General features: G+C 37.0%; 2 protein-coding genes across 2 annotated transcripts in view; one reads left to right on the top strand and one right to left on the bottom strand.

The window, feature by feature from the left end:
* The window catches only part of LOC134649408 (acid sphingomyelinase-like phosphodiesterase 3a), a 93,034-nt gene that overhangs the window by 16,210 nt on the left and 60,963 nt on the right, over window positions 1–15,861 (top strand). The gene's annotated exons all lie outside the window — the stretch shown is intronic.
* LOC134649733 (uncharacterized) lies at window positions 7,201–11,357 on the bottom strand. Its single transcript, XM_063504564.1, has 3 exons — window positions 9,620–11,357; window positions 7,819–7,944; window positions 7,201–7,205 (listed from the first exon to the last, which is right to left on the bottom strand). Exons 1-3 carry the CDS (start codon window positions 11,355–11,357, stop codon window positions 7,201–7,203), a joined length of 1,869 nt encoding a protein of 622 aa, XP_063360634.1.

Consider the following 15,861-nt stretch of genomic DNA (forward strand, 5'->3'; position numbering starts at 1 on the left):
TTGTGAATTGGAAGAAGACAAGAAAATAAATGGATAAATATCTTCAAGGTGTTGTTATTTTTACACATGTGTATGCAAAATTTCAGCTCAATCGGAAACCGGGAAGTGGATCAAATTTAACTTGCAAGATTCCATTACCCATTACATGTTAGTTACATACAGGTCAACCTAATAAAAGCGTGTTAAAAATAATAGTCCACGAGTCTGTCGCCTCAACATCTTCACGAGACTTTATGAAGACGTACCAAGAATATTTACGATAATGTTTACGCTTATTAACATTCATAAACAATGGTTATAATGCTGAAGGGGTTCTGTTTACGCGTATTTAAGCTTCTAGAGGGTAAACATAGCCAGGTACCTACGTTAGGTATGAAGTTTCTGAATTTAACTTTGATCTTTAATGTAAAAGTTGTAAGGAGTTTATGTTGCAGAAATGTGACTAACGGCCCGATTTGAATATCTATCAAGCTATTCTTGAGACTTTTCTAACTAGTCAAAATTCAGTAACATTAAATACGGCTAAAGAAGGAAGGGTTAGCCGTATTTATCCAACTTTCCGGCTCCGATTTAATTTAATTTTATATATGTTATAGAGTAGTCTAAAACAACAGACACGTATTTTTTTTGGCTGCCCAAACTTAACGTACTGGGAGAAATTGGCCTCCAAAGTACTGAATCCAGTAATTAACTAGCAATCTGCTTGAAGTGTGGTTGCAGGATAAGTGCGACTATGTTTTACATTGAAGCTATTTACACATTATTAGTGTTTATTGTGATTTCATATATACGTCACTATTAGTTAGTTTAGTTTATTTATCTCAATATACAATTTTCATACAGGTAAAATATACATACATTTCAGCTTGTACTACTTGGCGTATGATGATCGTTTTTTTAGAATAATAATAAGATATCGTACTAGCTTTTGCCCGCGACTTCGTCTGCGTGGAGTTAGTAATTTGGGCAGCTTATTGTTACCCAATCTGCTTTTTATCGATTTCCCATACAAATGTTCACCCCCCTTCTCACCCCCTAAAGGGTGATTTCTGAGATAAAAACTACCCTATGTCCTTCCCCGGGACTCAAACTATCTCCATACCAAATTACAACTAAATCGGTTCAGCGGTTTAACCGTGAAGAGGTAACAGACAGACAGACAAACAGACACACTTTCGCATTTATAATATTAATATGGATTCTTAGCCAAATTTCTTCATTCTGTTTGATGAGCTCAGCATCTAGGTGTTAGTATGTTAATAAAATAAAAGTATGATATTTCTGTTATATATGCCTTAGTGAGAGCTGTTAAGGAAATAAGTGAATGTCCTTAGTGTGTCCTTGTAAACTTATCTCCTGCTCACTTATTTCTGTTTCTTTCCAAATAAAAAAATAAAAAAATACGCAAGTAGGTACCTACGCAAAATCAGAAATGGGAAGTAATCAAAGTGTGCACGTATATTAAAATACACCACAAAAAATTTAAGCCGCTAATGTATAAAAGTTCAAAAGCAACAAAGTTTACTCCTAACTGCAATCAATTTTATATCAACAATCCACAACAATTTAACCTACAAGCTCGTAGAACAAATACCATTTCGTTCTATTTATGTTTGAGCTTCAATAAAAATCCTATCACAGTGGACAATTACAAATAGTGGTGACCAAACCTAGTTAGCGTCCAATGAAGTACATACCATCCCGGGAAATCTAATCCTGCTCCGGGCATTGGACAAATTAAATCACTGGGACACGAGAAATGTACGAAATAAAACAGAAATGCGGGAAATATTATTTACGCGAGTTGTACACCAACACTCTTAACTGTCCATGGGCCTTATGCCTTTTGTAATAAGGTTTACGAACTGTTAAATAACATTGTGGGCGATGGTACAATCGGTAGATAATATAAAGCACAAATAGACATTATTACTTCATAATTTTTGTGATGGAATTCGTCTATTTGATTTCTAGGTCGGTTTAGATGGTTTAAAAGTATATAAAGGAAGCGAGCTTGTTTGATCAAATCGAAATATAGAGAGAGGCGAATAGAATGAATGATAAATGATCACGCCAATTTTTTAGGTACCTACATTTAATTTTCAGTTGAATAATTTTTTTCCTACTTAAAACTACTTAGTTTCCATCATTATCGATGCAACAATAAGATATGAGGTTTCAAAGAGTGATGACAGTTCTATTAATGTGTTTTAGCTGTCAGCTTACCATTTCGACCTTCGTAAAACATTATGATGATCACTTTTTTATTGATCGCTGCTCGTTATTTATATTTTGGGTGCGTCTTAAATATAGGACTCTGACAGCCATATTCGAACTTTAAGATACGTCAAATATAAGATATTGAAACGATATGGATCGGATATGTCAGTGTCAAACAATCGTTTCGATATCTTATATTTGACGTATCTTAAAGTTCAAATATGGCTGTGAGTAACTGAGGCCCAATTTTCATTGTCTTATCAACAAATTTATGACGAGTTAAAAGGCTTCTGTGAATAATTTAAGTTGAACCATTAGTAATTTAGTAATTACCTTAACAAAACCACTTAATCGATTCCAATCATTTTTCGTGACGTTTCGGAAGTTATTTTACGATATTGGTATCGGAAAAACTGGAGAAAACTTACAACATTCTACGCAGATTCCCAAAAAACCCTAACTTCCTTTTATTTCATTATCACGTTAGAATTTACTAAATTAAATTGTATATTTTTATAAACATAACTTGGAAGGACTAAATTAGTTTATAAGATAATTGAGACTATAGAAACTTACCTAACTTAATTAAATTCTTACGGACACGATATTGGCAAAGGTTTTTTCTCAGTCTATCTAAAAGAAGAAAAAACTCACTTATTTAAATGGGTTCCTTAAAGATTTTATAAATGGACAGTACACACGCTGATTGGTGCCTATTTAATCGGGTAATTTGGCAAAGTTAATAAAGAAGATATTTAGCCAGGCTCGGCAGGAGGCCGTGGGAAATGGGAGAAGAAGTATATTGGGTCGTTCCTAATTATATTTCTGTGGTGAATTTTTGTATCTGATTAACTTTAAGTCAGAAAGCAATAGTTGAAGGAAAAGTAGGTGCGTCGTCACCTAAAAAATGCATTTTCTTACCCACAAAATATAAAAGACAATTTTTGTGCCTGAATTTTGGACATGTGCTGCAATTAAATAATATAATCAGTAGCAATGATACACCGAAATAATGCAGCAGTAATGCTGGTAAAGTCTGAATCCGAATGTTACCATTAACAATTCATTACACCGTTTAGTTCTGACGACATCATCATCATAATATCTGCCTTTTATCGCCCACTGCTGAGCATAGGCCTCCGTTCGATTACTCCACTGGTCCCGGTCCTGAGCCGATCTAATCCAGAAGTGACCCGCGCCTTCCGAATGTCGTCCACCCAACGAGCCAACGGACGCCAGGCACCTTTCATCTGAAAGCGGTCTTCCCTGCAATGTTATTAGACCTACAATTTGAGCGCCTCTCTGCGCTGTTCAGCGGTGCGGTGGTTGTAGCTGGTTCGTAGAGGTAGAAGAACAGAAACTCCGTCTTGTAGCCACAAATATATTTTATATAAAAGTAGAAAATTAACACGTACTATTCGTATAGGTGTAAAAATGTGAAGGACATGTTACTACGGTTTCTATGGTAACGAAAGTAAGAAGTTTTGTTGGACTTGCCAACATGCTGGGGCGGGGCCGAAACCTTCGCCTTAAAAGATTATAAATGTTACATCTTATTAAACATTTTTGTTATTCAAATCCTACAGAAAAAACAAGGGAAGATCAATACTATTGAGATCATCTTAAGGAATATCTTAAGGAATATTATTAAATAACAAGAAATACAACGCGTATGTTGATGAACACAATGGAGTAAACTAAGTAATCACTCTTTAGCTTCTGAGTGGTATTAACAATATAGTAGTTAAACTAACAAACTTACAGTTATAATCAAATAGGTAAATAATAATAGCCTTTTTATCAACTATAAACTTAACATTTTTTAGGCATATTTATGGTCCAAACATATAGTTGTAATAAACACAATGCATAACAGATTTCTATACACAAGCAAATTATTCGATAGGTAACACAGCGAAACCGCTTAAGGAACGTTTGTGGGTCATTCTCTCATTTCGTGCAAATCGGTGAGATTCTCTCGATTTGTAATTTTTCTTTTAAATGGTAAACTTTTGAGTTTCGTCAATTTGTGGATTCATTTATTAACATTTTTCTGCTAAAGGCACCTTTGTAACGTTATTACTTTTCATTTAATAAGGCTACTGGTAATGAACTACGTGCTGGTAATGAATTCGGCCGAGATGGTAATTTTATCAGTGGACGGTAATGAAACAAACTTATGAAATCAAACATAAAAATACTGTATTTCAAGAAAATTAACACCAATTAAAATCAACAATATTAAAAACATGTGTCTTAAGCACCGAACCGACTTGACATACACTTGGGGTTGACAATCTCAACTTATAATGTTCAAGCTAGATGGTACATTTACCATTTACTTATCATCATTATAAGTCGAGATTGTCAACCCCAAGTGTTTGTTAAGTCGGTTTGATCATCTGCGCACCATATCACATAAAACATAGTTTTCAAATTTTCAAAAATTAGCATAGACAAAATGTATTTAAATCATTCGCGTTTTGTACCTATGAAATTTTTTTTTATCGTTTTAACCCTATAGTGTGGGGTGTCGTTGGATAGGTCTTTAAAAATAAATAGGAGTTTGCAAACAACATTTTTTGATAAAGTGAATCATTTCGGAAATAATAATTTAGAAAGAACAAAAAACGGTTATTCCTTCTAACTTTTGAAAAATCGATTCAAAAAATATAAAAAAAAATCATAAAAATAGTGCTTAATAAACTCATTCAAACAAAATTAAAGCAAACTTGATAAGTTAAGCCGTTTATGAGTTATCGCTAAAAGTCTTCCCTTCTTATTTTATTTAAAAGCCTGGCAACCCTTATTTGTGACCGGATTTTCGCAAGCAACCCTATAACCACATAATAGTGACCGGAAAAAGATAGGCAACCTAGTTGATTTATATTGTACAAGTTGTATACTTTCCATTGGAACTTATTTCGTTTGTCAGACAAATCGGTGAAATTTGAAGAAAAAAAAAATTTTTTTTTTAAATAATTAAAAATAGTCTTGACCATATTTCTTTAAGCAACCCTATTTATTTATGTTCAGGAACATATTTTCTTTCATAATATGTAAGTTTCATCCGGTGAAGGTGAAGACATATCGGTGAAGGTCGACCATCTTAGACTACAAAGGCTCCCCGGTTGGGCTCCCCTATTATCATATACAGTTTTAAATGTTTATAACAACGTAATATTTATAATAACTAAGCCTCTTTCCATTAAATGCACTGCCTCTAATATATTATCATTACCTTCTTAAGTCATTCATTACCTTCCCCAGTAAAATTGGAAGGAAAAGAAGTGAATGAAACCGATATGAATGAAGTTTTGGAAGTTTTTGTCGCCTACATCAGTTGGCATCAGACCTTAATTTTGCAGAATAAACCATCTGAAAGGCGACACTAAAACACTTCATTACGTATAATTATAATAATGTACACTTGCTACTTACTGTATAAATCACGCGATGGCGATGAAGACTAACGAGAACCACACTCCTTCCCGACAGGAGAGATCGTATATATTTTCGCTAACAGCGGCATACGGGCGTCCGCTACGAGATCACGTGGACAACTGATTAACGAACAATGTGTTGCATCGGCGGTAGGCGCTATATACCCTCGCTATATAGCAAAATATAGCTAATCTATTTCTCGCGTCGGTAATGAAGAAATTACTTGAACCATACACTTATAAGGCTGTATAGTTTGTATTATTTATTTCTAGCTTCTAATATTATACGATTTAAAACATAACTAAATAAGTCATTTATTGAACAAACAACGAATTTTCTATTTGTAGTGTCTTAAGGTTAAAATGTAGGTCAAAGTTATATCTTCACGCGTTACATGTAGAGATGAATGAAAAAATTGGGTGTTAATTGTACATATAAAGAAAATACATACCTTTTTAGAATTGTTCATTGGAGAGACATATACTTTAGGCCCTATGTTACAACCTTGCATTAACAGATATTTGAAAACGCCACCACATTTTTGGTAAATTTCCGAAAACACCGATTTGCACGAAATGCGAGAACGACCCTTGTACACCTTTTTATTAGGTGCCACGAGGTCTACAACGCGCACCTTATCATCATCACCAGGATATACTTTAACAATTCTGGCCATGGGCCATGTCATGGGGGGAGAGTTAGGCTCTCTCATAATAACTAACGAACCAACTTTAACATTTGGTTGGCTATCGCGCCACTTGGGACGACATTGTAATACATTTATATAATACTTATGCCATACCTTCCAAAAGTGGCCCTTAACCTTGTTACAGATTTCCCAGAACTTTAATCTATTATTAGGTAACTCGGCCAAGTCCGCTTCCGGTAGGGATGTCATACAAGTGCCAATCAGAAAGTGGCCAGGCGTAAGATAGCTGTGATCGTTAATATCATCAGCAGTTACAGGCAAAAGTGGCCTAGAATTCAAGGTCCCTTCAATTTGACATAAAATAGTATGAATTTGTTCATACGTTAGTACATAAGCTTGCAATATGCGCTTCAAGTGGTACTTAGTGCTTTTAACAGCAGCTTCGGCAAGACCAGCAAACACTGGTGAATAGCTTGGCACGAAGTGAAAGGTAATGCGTTGCTGTGCCGCATAGGATTGCACCAGAGTCCGATGAACTTGTGATGCATTTAAATTGTACAGCTCAGCTAATTGGTTCTTTGCCCCCTTAAAGCATCCACCATTGTCACAAAATACGTCGGTAGGAAGGCCTCTCCGCGCTATGAATCGCTTGAAACAAGCAAGGAAAGCATCAGTGGTTAAGTCTGAAGAGAGCTCCAGATGTATAGCCTTTGTCACAAAACAAACAAATACGCATATATAGCCTTTTGTCTGTAAAGCTCTTCTTACTCGAGAATTCTTCACTGCAATCGGACCTGCAAAGTCGATGCCGACTTTTTGGAATGCTCGGCAGGCCGTGACCCTTTCAGGTGGCAAAGAACCCATCAGCTGTTTTGCACACTGAGCTTTCATTCTGAAACAAGGTAAGCATTTGTTAACTATACTTTTTACATAGCTAAGACCATTTACAATCCAATATTTATCATTTAAGCTTGACAATAATAACTTGGGCGGAGAATGTAGCAGCCTAAGGTGCTCGTGCTTTACAATAAGCTTTGTTATGCGAGATTCCCTCGGTAGTATCACAGGATGTTTTTGTGAGTATGACACATTTGCGTTTTTTATTCTGCCACCAACTCTCAGCAGACCTTGATTATCAAGAAAAGGATGTAAGGAGTTAAGCGAACCTTTAACATTATCTAAGTTAGCCTTGAGACTGTCAATTTCATGTTTGAAGTAAATGCCTTGTTCACGTTTTATAATCTGGAGTAAAGCTAATTGAAGCTCCTTAGCGGAGAGATGCTCAAGATTATTCGTGTTTTTAGTTTTTAAATTAGAGCAAAACCTCATAACATAGGCCATTACCCTTACCATTTTGTTGAGATCAGAATACCTTTCTAAGAAATCGTAAGGATCTGATCCTTTTTGAGTAACTAGCGTCACCTTGGCACTAGAGGGAGCCTTTTTCAATTCAGGTAGGTCATCGATTGCAGGAGGGTTAAGCTTATCATTAAAATTATAGTTACCTTCCTGTAGAAAGCTTGGGCCGTGCAGCCACATGGGTATGTGGCGCAGCTCATCTGGATCTGTGCCTCTGCTCAGGCAATCGCTCGGATTTTCTCCACTGGGTACGTACAGCCAGCGCCATCTATCTGTGAAATCCCGAATCAACCTGACCCGATTGGCAACAAAAGCTTGAAGCCTTAAAGGCTCTGTTTTCACCCATGCTAGCGCAATTTGCGAGTCAGAAAACAGATATACATCTTGTATGTTTAATTGCGATTTTAGCGTTTCATAAACACGAGCGATGAGTTTAGATAATAGTAGCATAGCACACAGTTCTAAGCGAGCTATGGTGAGCGTATCCTTATTGCGGGGGTTGATTCGAGATTTAGCACAAAGTAATGAAAGTGAAGCATTACCGTGTTCGTCGACCACCCGAAGATACACACAACAGCCGTAACCTGTCGTGCTACATGCATCAGCAAACCCTATCAATTGCAATGCAGAAGCATTCGAGGGGATGTGCAGGTTCCTATTAATGGTGAAGGGTTCCATTTGAGATAACTTGAAAGCAAATGAAGACCACTCCTGAAGCAGCATAGCTGAAGGAACCTCATTCCAACCTATTTTCTCAGCATATATATTTTGCATGAAAGCCTTTGCCTTCATGATAATTGGCGCTATAAAACCTAGCGGATCATAAAATTTCGAAATATAGCTTAATATTTCTTTTTTGGTAGGTTTTTCCTTTTTAAAGGCCTCGGGGCAAGAAAAAACAAAGAAATCCTCTCGCATATTAAGTTTTAAACCTAAAGTCTTTAAATATAAATTATCCTTTTGGAAGTCTAAGTCATCAAACTGCCGTTTATCGTTGGGAATGCCCTCTAAGACTTGCTGATCATTAGATGCCCACTTGTGTGTATTGAAACTACCCTTACTTAACAACTCCCTTAATTGCGATTTGGCTTCCATCATAACCTTTAAATCGGAGTTTGAAAAACACATGTCATCTACATAGGTGCAATTCCTTAATATATAAGCTGCAAGTGGGAAATCACTTTCATACCTATCTGCGAGCTCTAGTAAGCATCGAGTGCTTAAATATGAACTACTCTTTTGCCCGTAGGTAACAGTATCTAATTGTATGCATTTTAGAGACTCATTAGGATTGCTTCTCCACAAAATATTTTGTAATTTGGCATGCATCGGATTAACTTCAACACATCGAAACATGCGTCGTATGTCTGTGGAGAAGGTATAGTTGCCTAATCGGAACAAAAGCATTATGTCAAACAAGTCTTTTTGTACCGGAGGTCCATTAAGCAAAATGTCATTGAGCGATACCTTTTTGTTAGATTGCAAAGAACAGTCAAAAAACTACCCGGGTACGTGTAGTTATGCTAGAGTCATTAATTACAGCATGATGGGATGCAAAGTATAGAGGATCATTCTCAAAATCCAATTGATTGAAGTCAATATAGTGCCCATGCTTCAAGTCTACATATTCATTGATGAACTTCTCATAATCTGATAGCAAATTTATATTTTTGTGTAATCTTTTTTCGAGGTTAAGGAACCTATAATAAGCCATATCAAAAGAGCTACCGAGCACATCATTGACCTCATTCAAAGGAACTTTTAAAGGCAAATCAACCTGAAACTTGTTGTTTTCCAACACAGTTGTGTTCTGAAATATGTTTTCACACAGTTGATGCTCAGACATGCCTTCACAAAAGGTTTCAGGGATGCTTTCTGCATTCCAAAATTTTTGCAGACTCTCGTTAAGACTTGAGTCACATTGAGTACATAAAAGCGTTACCTTACTTTTGTCACTGGTTTGTTGCCGCGGTAAACCCCCACCTATGATGTAGCCAAACTTTGTATTTACAACAGTCGGGTGTGAACTGGCTGGGTCTTCAACAGGCTGCGCAGACCGCTCCTGCTGACCGGGAACTGGCTCCAGAAGGAGGACCTGGAAAAATATGTCCGCACCTAGAAGTAAATTGATCTCAGACGGCTGATGGAAATCAACATCGGACAGAGTGATTCCATCAGGTATATTAATAGCGTCCAATTTGATCTCATTTTGTGGGAGCTTGCAGGTAATTTTGTCCATTATATTACAATTCGCAGTGACTCGGTAAGGCATGGTCAAAGAATACACATCTAAAGGTATAGAATACTGTGTATCAGTACTTTTTTCTCCAGCACCAATAATGTTGCTGTTGTCCTTGCTTGGGGTCAATCCTAAAATACCTATTAATTTAGTGGTGGCTAAAGAGCTTTGTGAACAACAATCTAAAAGAGCTTTTACATGTACCTCGCTACCTGTCCGTGAATAAAGCTTTACTCTGACTGTGGGTAATAGTACCCCATTATGCCCCAAATTTGATACTAAAGAAACTTGGGGTTGGTTAGCCGAGTCCGGATGCAGTAAGGTATTATGAGCTTGTTTGCAAGTACTACACCGGAAATGAAAGCGGCATTTACCATTGTGTTTGTTTAGACAGACAGAGCATAGGCTATTATTTTTGCCGAAAGCTATCCTTTCACTACTAGTAAGCATCTTGAATTTGCTACAGTCAAATATTCGGTGTTTAGACTTACAATAGCTGCAGGCAGGCGAGGCAGTCGCTGTCACATTTACTACTGCTTTGTGGTGAGACTTCCCGGCTGTCGGCGACGGCTCAGCATTCTCCAGTGCCAAGGCGCGTTTCTCCAAGTACAGCAGGAACTCGGTGACTGTAGGCTCCTCGGTGTCATCGCGCTCCAATTGGTATGCCCGTGACGTGTAGGTGTCTAATTTACGGTACAAAATAGCCAATATAATAGGATCCCAGTTATCAGTACTTACACTTAAGTTCTTTAATGCAGACAAAGATTGTTTGACACTTGACACAAACTGTCTTAAATTTACTGGGGTAGATTTGACCAAGGCATTTATATCAAGCAAGGAATTAATGTGCTCATTTACAATTTTAAACTTATGATTATACCTTTCCTCTAAAAGCTTAAGAGCCTCCTCATAGTTGCCTTCAGCAAGAGGAAGGTTCTTGATCAAGTCAAAGGGTTCATTTGCAAGAAATGAGCGCAAATAGTACAATTTCTGGACATTATCGATGGATCTGTCATTGTGTATTATGGCCCTAAATAGATTAACGAAACCCGTATACTCACTGTACTTTCCAGTATATGTATCAATTTTGATGGTAGGCAGTTTGGCCTTGTAGTTATTTTGACAGGATGACACAGGTGCATTGGACGAGGGCGAGGACTTGTTTTTGATTGCCTCGTTAAGAATTGTGAGGATGTGGTAATACTTTGCCTCATAGTCCGCTACATCCTCCGCGTCTGCTTCGTCTAAGGCTAAAATCTCCTTGTTATACTGTTCATATTCGTTAAACAACTCAACTATTCTTGTACGCTTTGTCTCCAAGGCAAACATTGCACTAAGACCTACATCATTTTCATTGCTGGTAAAATTATAAAGGCGGGTAATTGAAGCCTTAGTATAACCTCGCGAGGCTCGTAACTGCTTCAAATCCTCTGATGTCGGAGCCATTGTTAATGGTTGTGACTTAAAGAACCACATAAAACTTTACACAAAGCAGTCCACAGTCCAAACTACTTATAACATAAAATGCACAACTTTCACTTCCTGCAATAACCATCAAATATTTATATTTTAAAGCGTTCACTAAAAGAAAACGAAATATTTTTTATCAAAATGGCGTTAAAGCGTCTTGTAAAAATAACGATGTGCCAAAGACAAATTGAGTGAAGTTATTGCAAAGAATGAAAGTGTGGAATGAAAAGAACGAACGATATTTGTTGTCCTCCAATCGCGTTGAAGTTTTCAACGATGGCCGGTCCTCTGATTGGGCGACGTCCTCTGCTGCGCGTGGCTACGTCGTGGTTGCGCCACTTGCGTCAGCGCCAAAGCATGGCGATGATGGCGGACTTGGCAGCCCAATGGCGGCGAATATAAAAAATACAAATTTTCGCGACGAATTAAATTTCGACGAATTACATATTAAAATTGTAGATATTTTATCAAAGAATTGCACGATGCGACGAATGAGTTGGTTTTCTCACAGTTCGCGCCGCCCGCGAAGTAGCTTACTTGCTTGAAATATTTGTTTTAAATGGGAGGTTCACGATGAATTGAAGCGTAGAACCGATGTTATAGCGCGATGCGACGAATAGGTTTCGCGTCGCACGCGAATTTTTGCTTGAAATGTAGGTCCACGATGAATTGAAGCGTAGAACCGACGTTATAGCGCGATGCGACGAATAGGCTTCGCGTCGCACGCGAATTTTTGCTTGAAATATAGGTCCACAATGAATTGAAGCGTAGAACCGACGTTATAGCGCGATGCGACGAATAGGTTTCGCGTCGCACGCGAATTTTTGCGTGAACAGATGCACGAATATATATGACGATGAATATGTGCGGCGAATAGGTATTGTAGCCCTATTGTTTCGCGCCGTTTGCGTACTTCTTTTTAAAAGCGTGAATATTTTCGCACGAAGAAGACGATGGATCGGTGACCATTTATCGCAAGCTGGAATTTCCAATCTTCGTCCTTTCTTCTCTCTCGAAGGACCAATGTTCAGCGGTGCGGTGGTTGTAGCTGGTTCGTAGAGGTAGAAGAACAGAAACTCCGTCTTGTAGCCACAAATATATTTTATATAAAAGTAGAAAATTAACACGTACTATTCGTATAGGTGTAAAAATGTGAAGGACATGTTACTACGGTTTCTATGGTAACGAAAGTAAGAAGTTTTGTTGGACTTTATGCACCTTTATTAAAACAAGTTATATTTTCCTTCATAGGAATTTCTTACAAGATTAAATTAGAACTTATTAAGCCGTATATTGAAGGTAGAAACCGGAGGAGCCTTCGCAGCAGGTGGGTGAAGGCAATAAGTGTAACGAGCCGATTTATGTATGAAGGGGGGGATGGCAAATAATACAGCCTTTTAACATGTACCGCCCCTCCGGAGACGGCATTAGACAGCTAATATAAAAAGTGGAAATCGAGGGAAAAGTGTTTGACTAGAAGTAGGATTTTAAGATTTAGAAAAGGTTATTCTGGAATAGGATGCTTTTATAAAACATGATCAATTAAATTACATATAATTCTATTTTCTATATGTTGATATTTGTTTTACGATATATGAGGCAAACGAGCAGTGAATCGCCTGACGGTAAGCGATTACTGACGCCCATAGATACCTGCACCAACCCCTCTGGTTGCGAGTGCGTTGCCTGTCTTTAAGAAGGGCATACGCTCTTTATTTTGAGACGGGATAGTATTGTTGTATCTGATGTAGAGTTACAAGAACAATATGTAAGTAGTTCCCTTAGTAGTAGGTGTTTACGTAGGGAGGTAAGGTCACTGTGGGCAAGACCGTCTACATGACAAGTCCGTCAACACGTTATAACTTTTGAATTTGAAGGCGTATGCCGCTTTGGAGTCTAGTCGATTAATCAGTTTTGCGCGTTAGTTCCCTCACTCTAAAACAGATGGCGCTGTGACAACCAATTTCAGAGCAATCCGCCTAAATAAGTCACTTCGTGTTTTGAACTCGAAGTCAAGTTCGACAGCCGTTCGAAAAAAATTTATTAAAAATAGTTTTGAAAAGATTGTGCATCAGAAAGTACCTACGTAAGTAGCATAAGAACCAGTTATCTTTATTCTGTGTTTAAAATATCAGAATTTGACTTAGTTTTGTAATTATACGTTCCACCATTTATAACATTAAAATTGAAAGTCCGTCTATTATTTACAAGGCAAGTCCGTCATATAACTTTAACTTTCGTTAAATCAGAGATTACCAACTGTTTTTGCGATTTTAATATTATAACGATCTGATAAGGTATCGACAAATCCTCCTGACATTACGCATGATGTTAGTTTCCTAAATTTTCATCTCAGTAAATTAAAAGAAACGAATAAAATACATTTTAAAATTTCTATTTGTCTTTTATTTCGGAAATCCAAAAAAAGATTACGTGTAATTATTAACCATAAAAGGTTTACCACCCCATTTTCGTAGTATATGCCGGACTTGCCTTTATATTAGAAAAATGGCGTTTATTTCGAATCAGAACCCTATATTAACAAGTTGAAAGTACACTTTTCATTGTCTTGATTCATTCTTTTTAGGAATTCGACTACGAACATATACGCACCCATAGATTGGCTGATATCATTACTAGACGGACTTCCCTTAAACTACAAGGGAAGTCCGTCTACTCGCCGATTTTTTTAAAATATGTACTAATGTTTTTGCTAAATTTATGATAAAAACGATCTGTCACTATGGCTAAACTATTAATTATTAAATTCTACATCGTATGCGATTACAAACGGTAACGTAGGTGAATAATTAACGCAACTAGATCACTCCAAAGTAGAAAAAAAATAAAGTATGCCGGTCTTGCCCGCAGTGACCTTAGCTAAAATAAGTAAATGTGCTTGACCAAGCATCTTGTCTATTACTACATCATAATATAGGCGTCAAATAAGTACATAACCAGGTAAACCAGGTTTTCATTCTATGTAGCCGGGTTAAGTACGAACATGATAAAAAGCAGCATGTTCCTAGGTGGCATACCTTTCTATTTTATGACCGTAGTTAGCTGCTATAATAAAACTTTTAAATGCCGGCCGCGGTAAGTAGAGTTTTTTCAATTAGAGGGAAAACATTTGTATGACACGGAACTGACGGAACCTTTCGCTGTAAAACTGAAACACGCTTTTAACTACGGTATACGAACACAGATACTTTTATACAGAGGTAATTAAAAGTTGGGAAGCTAAACGCCATTTTTTGATAAAATTTTATAAGACAAATATGAAGTAAATAATAATAATCATTAATACATACGTAATACCACAGAACAAGTTAGAATGGCGATGCGAGCAGGGTACGTGTCGCCGCCGGTTTTGAGCAAACGCTCGCATGCTACTCGCCCGCGCTGACCGAAAACGAAGTAAACATGCCTTTTTGCGCCACAATAACCTTCAGATTAAGAAGCCAGACATCAAATCTGTCTAAAGGAGGCGTATCCATTCACCAGGCACACAAGTTTTTACTACCGTTGCGCGAGTGTTAGTAAATGTAGAGAGGAACGAGCGGCGACACCGGTTCTTATTTGAGTCTCAAGTAACTGAAAAAATGTAAAGGTGCCACGTAAAAATTAGCTTTAGGCTCCCTTAAATTTGCGATGTCTACAGGAAAGACGCGAACGAGTTTGCAAAAAAAATTGTATGACCCTGTTGTAATCTAACCACTAACCATCAGCAACTATTTATTTTCATGAATAAATATCTTATTCCATCAATTTCACGACAAATATGTATTGTGAATATTGTGATTATGGTACTTAAGGCGACAGTAGAGGTGGGTAAATTTTCAGATTCTGTCAATTTACCCCATTTCACACACAAGCGCACTTCACGCACACTACCTCACTTTACTGGGACAGGTCATTGACCCATCAAGTTTTTTTAAGATAGCGTTTTGAGTTTAGTGATAACCACTGACCTCTTTTGAGGAACAGAAACTGTAAAAACGTTCCATTGAAAGAAGAAAGAGAAACAATACATTAAATCTTGCTCTCCTTGTCTGTTCATGTCACACGTGACGTATTTAAATTCTAATTTAATTCATTTGATTGTTAACTATTTTCTGCATATTACGGCTTTGTCGAGATACGCGTTTTGTAAAGTTATAAATAAATAAATAAAATAAAAATAAAAAGCCTTTTAATTCCTTATTTGAAGTACATAATTTTGCATGCATTCATTATTAGTTATTTTATCAACAGTTAAATTATCACTTAGGTATATCATTTGTTAATATAATGAAAATTAAATTAAAAAATTATTTACTATTATCTATTAATCTAAATTATGTAAGGACCCCTCTTAGGGTGAAGGCCTCCTCCAGTTGTCTCCATTTGTCTCTATCTTGCGCCTCATGTCTCCATCTTTGTAAAGTTAAGTTAAACCGAATAAACCCAGATGTCATTAAGTCAGATGTAAAATTTTATT

This window comes from Cydia amplana, chromosome 7 (assembly GCF_948474715.1).
Source record: "Cydia amplana chromosome 7, ilCydAmpl1.1, whole genome shotgun sequence".
In the NCBI taxonomy this organism is placed as follows: domain Eukaryota; kingdom Metazoa; phylum Arthropoda; class Insecta; order Lepidoptera; family Tortricidae; genus Cydia; species Cydia amplana.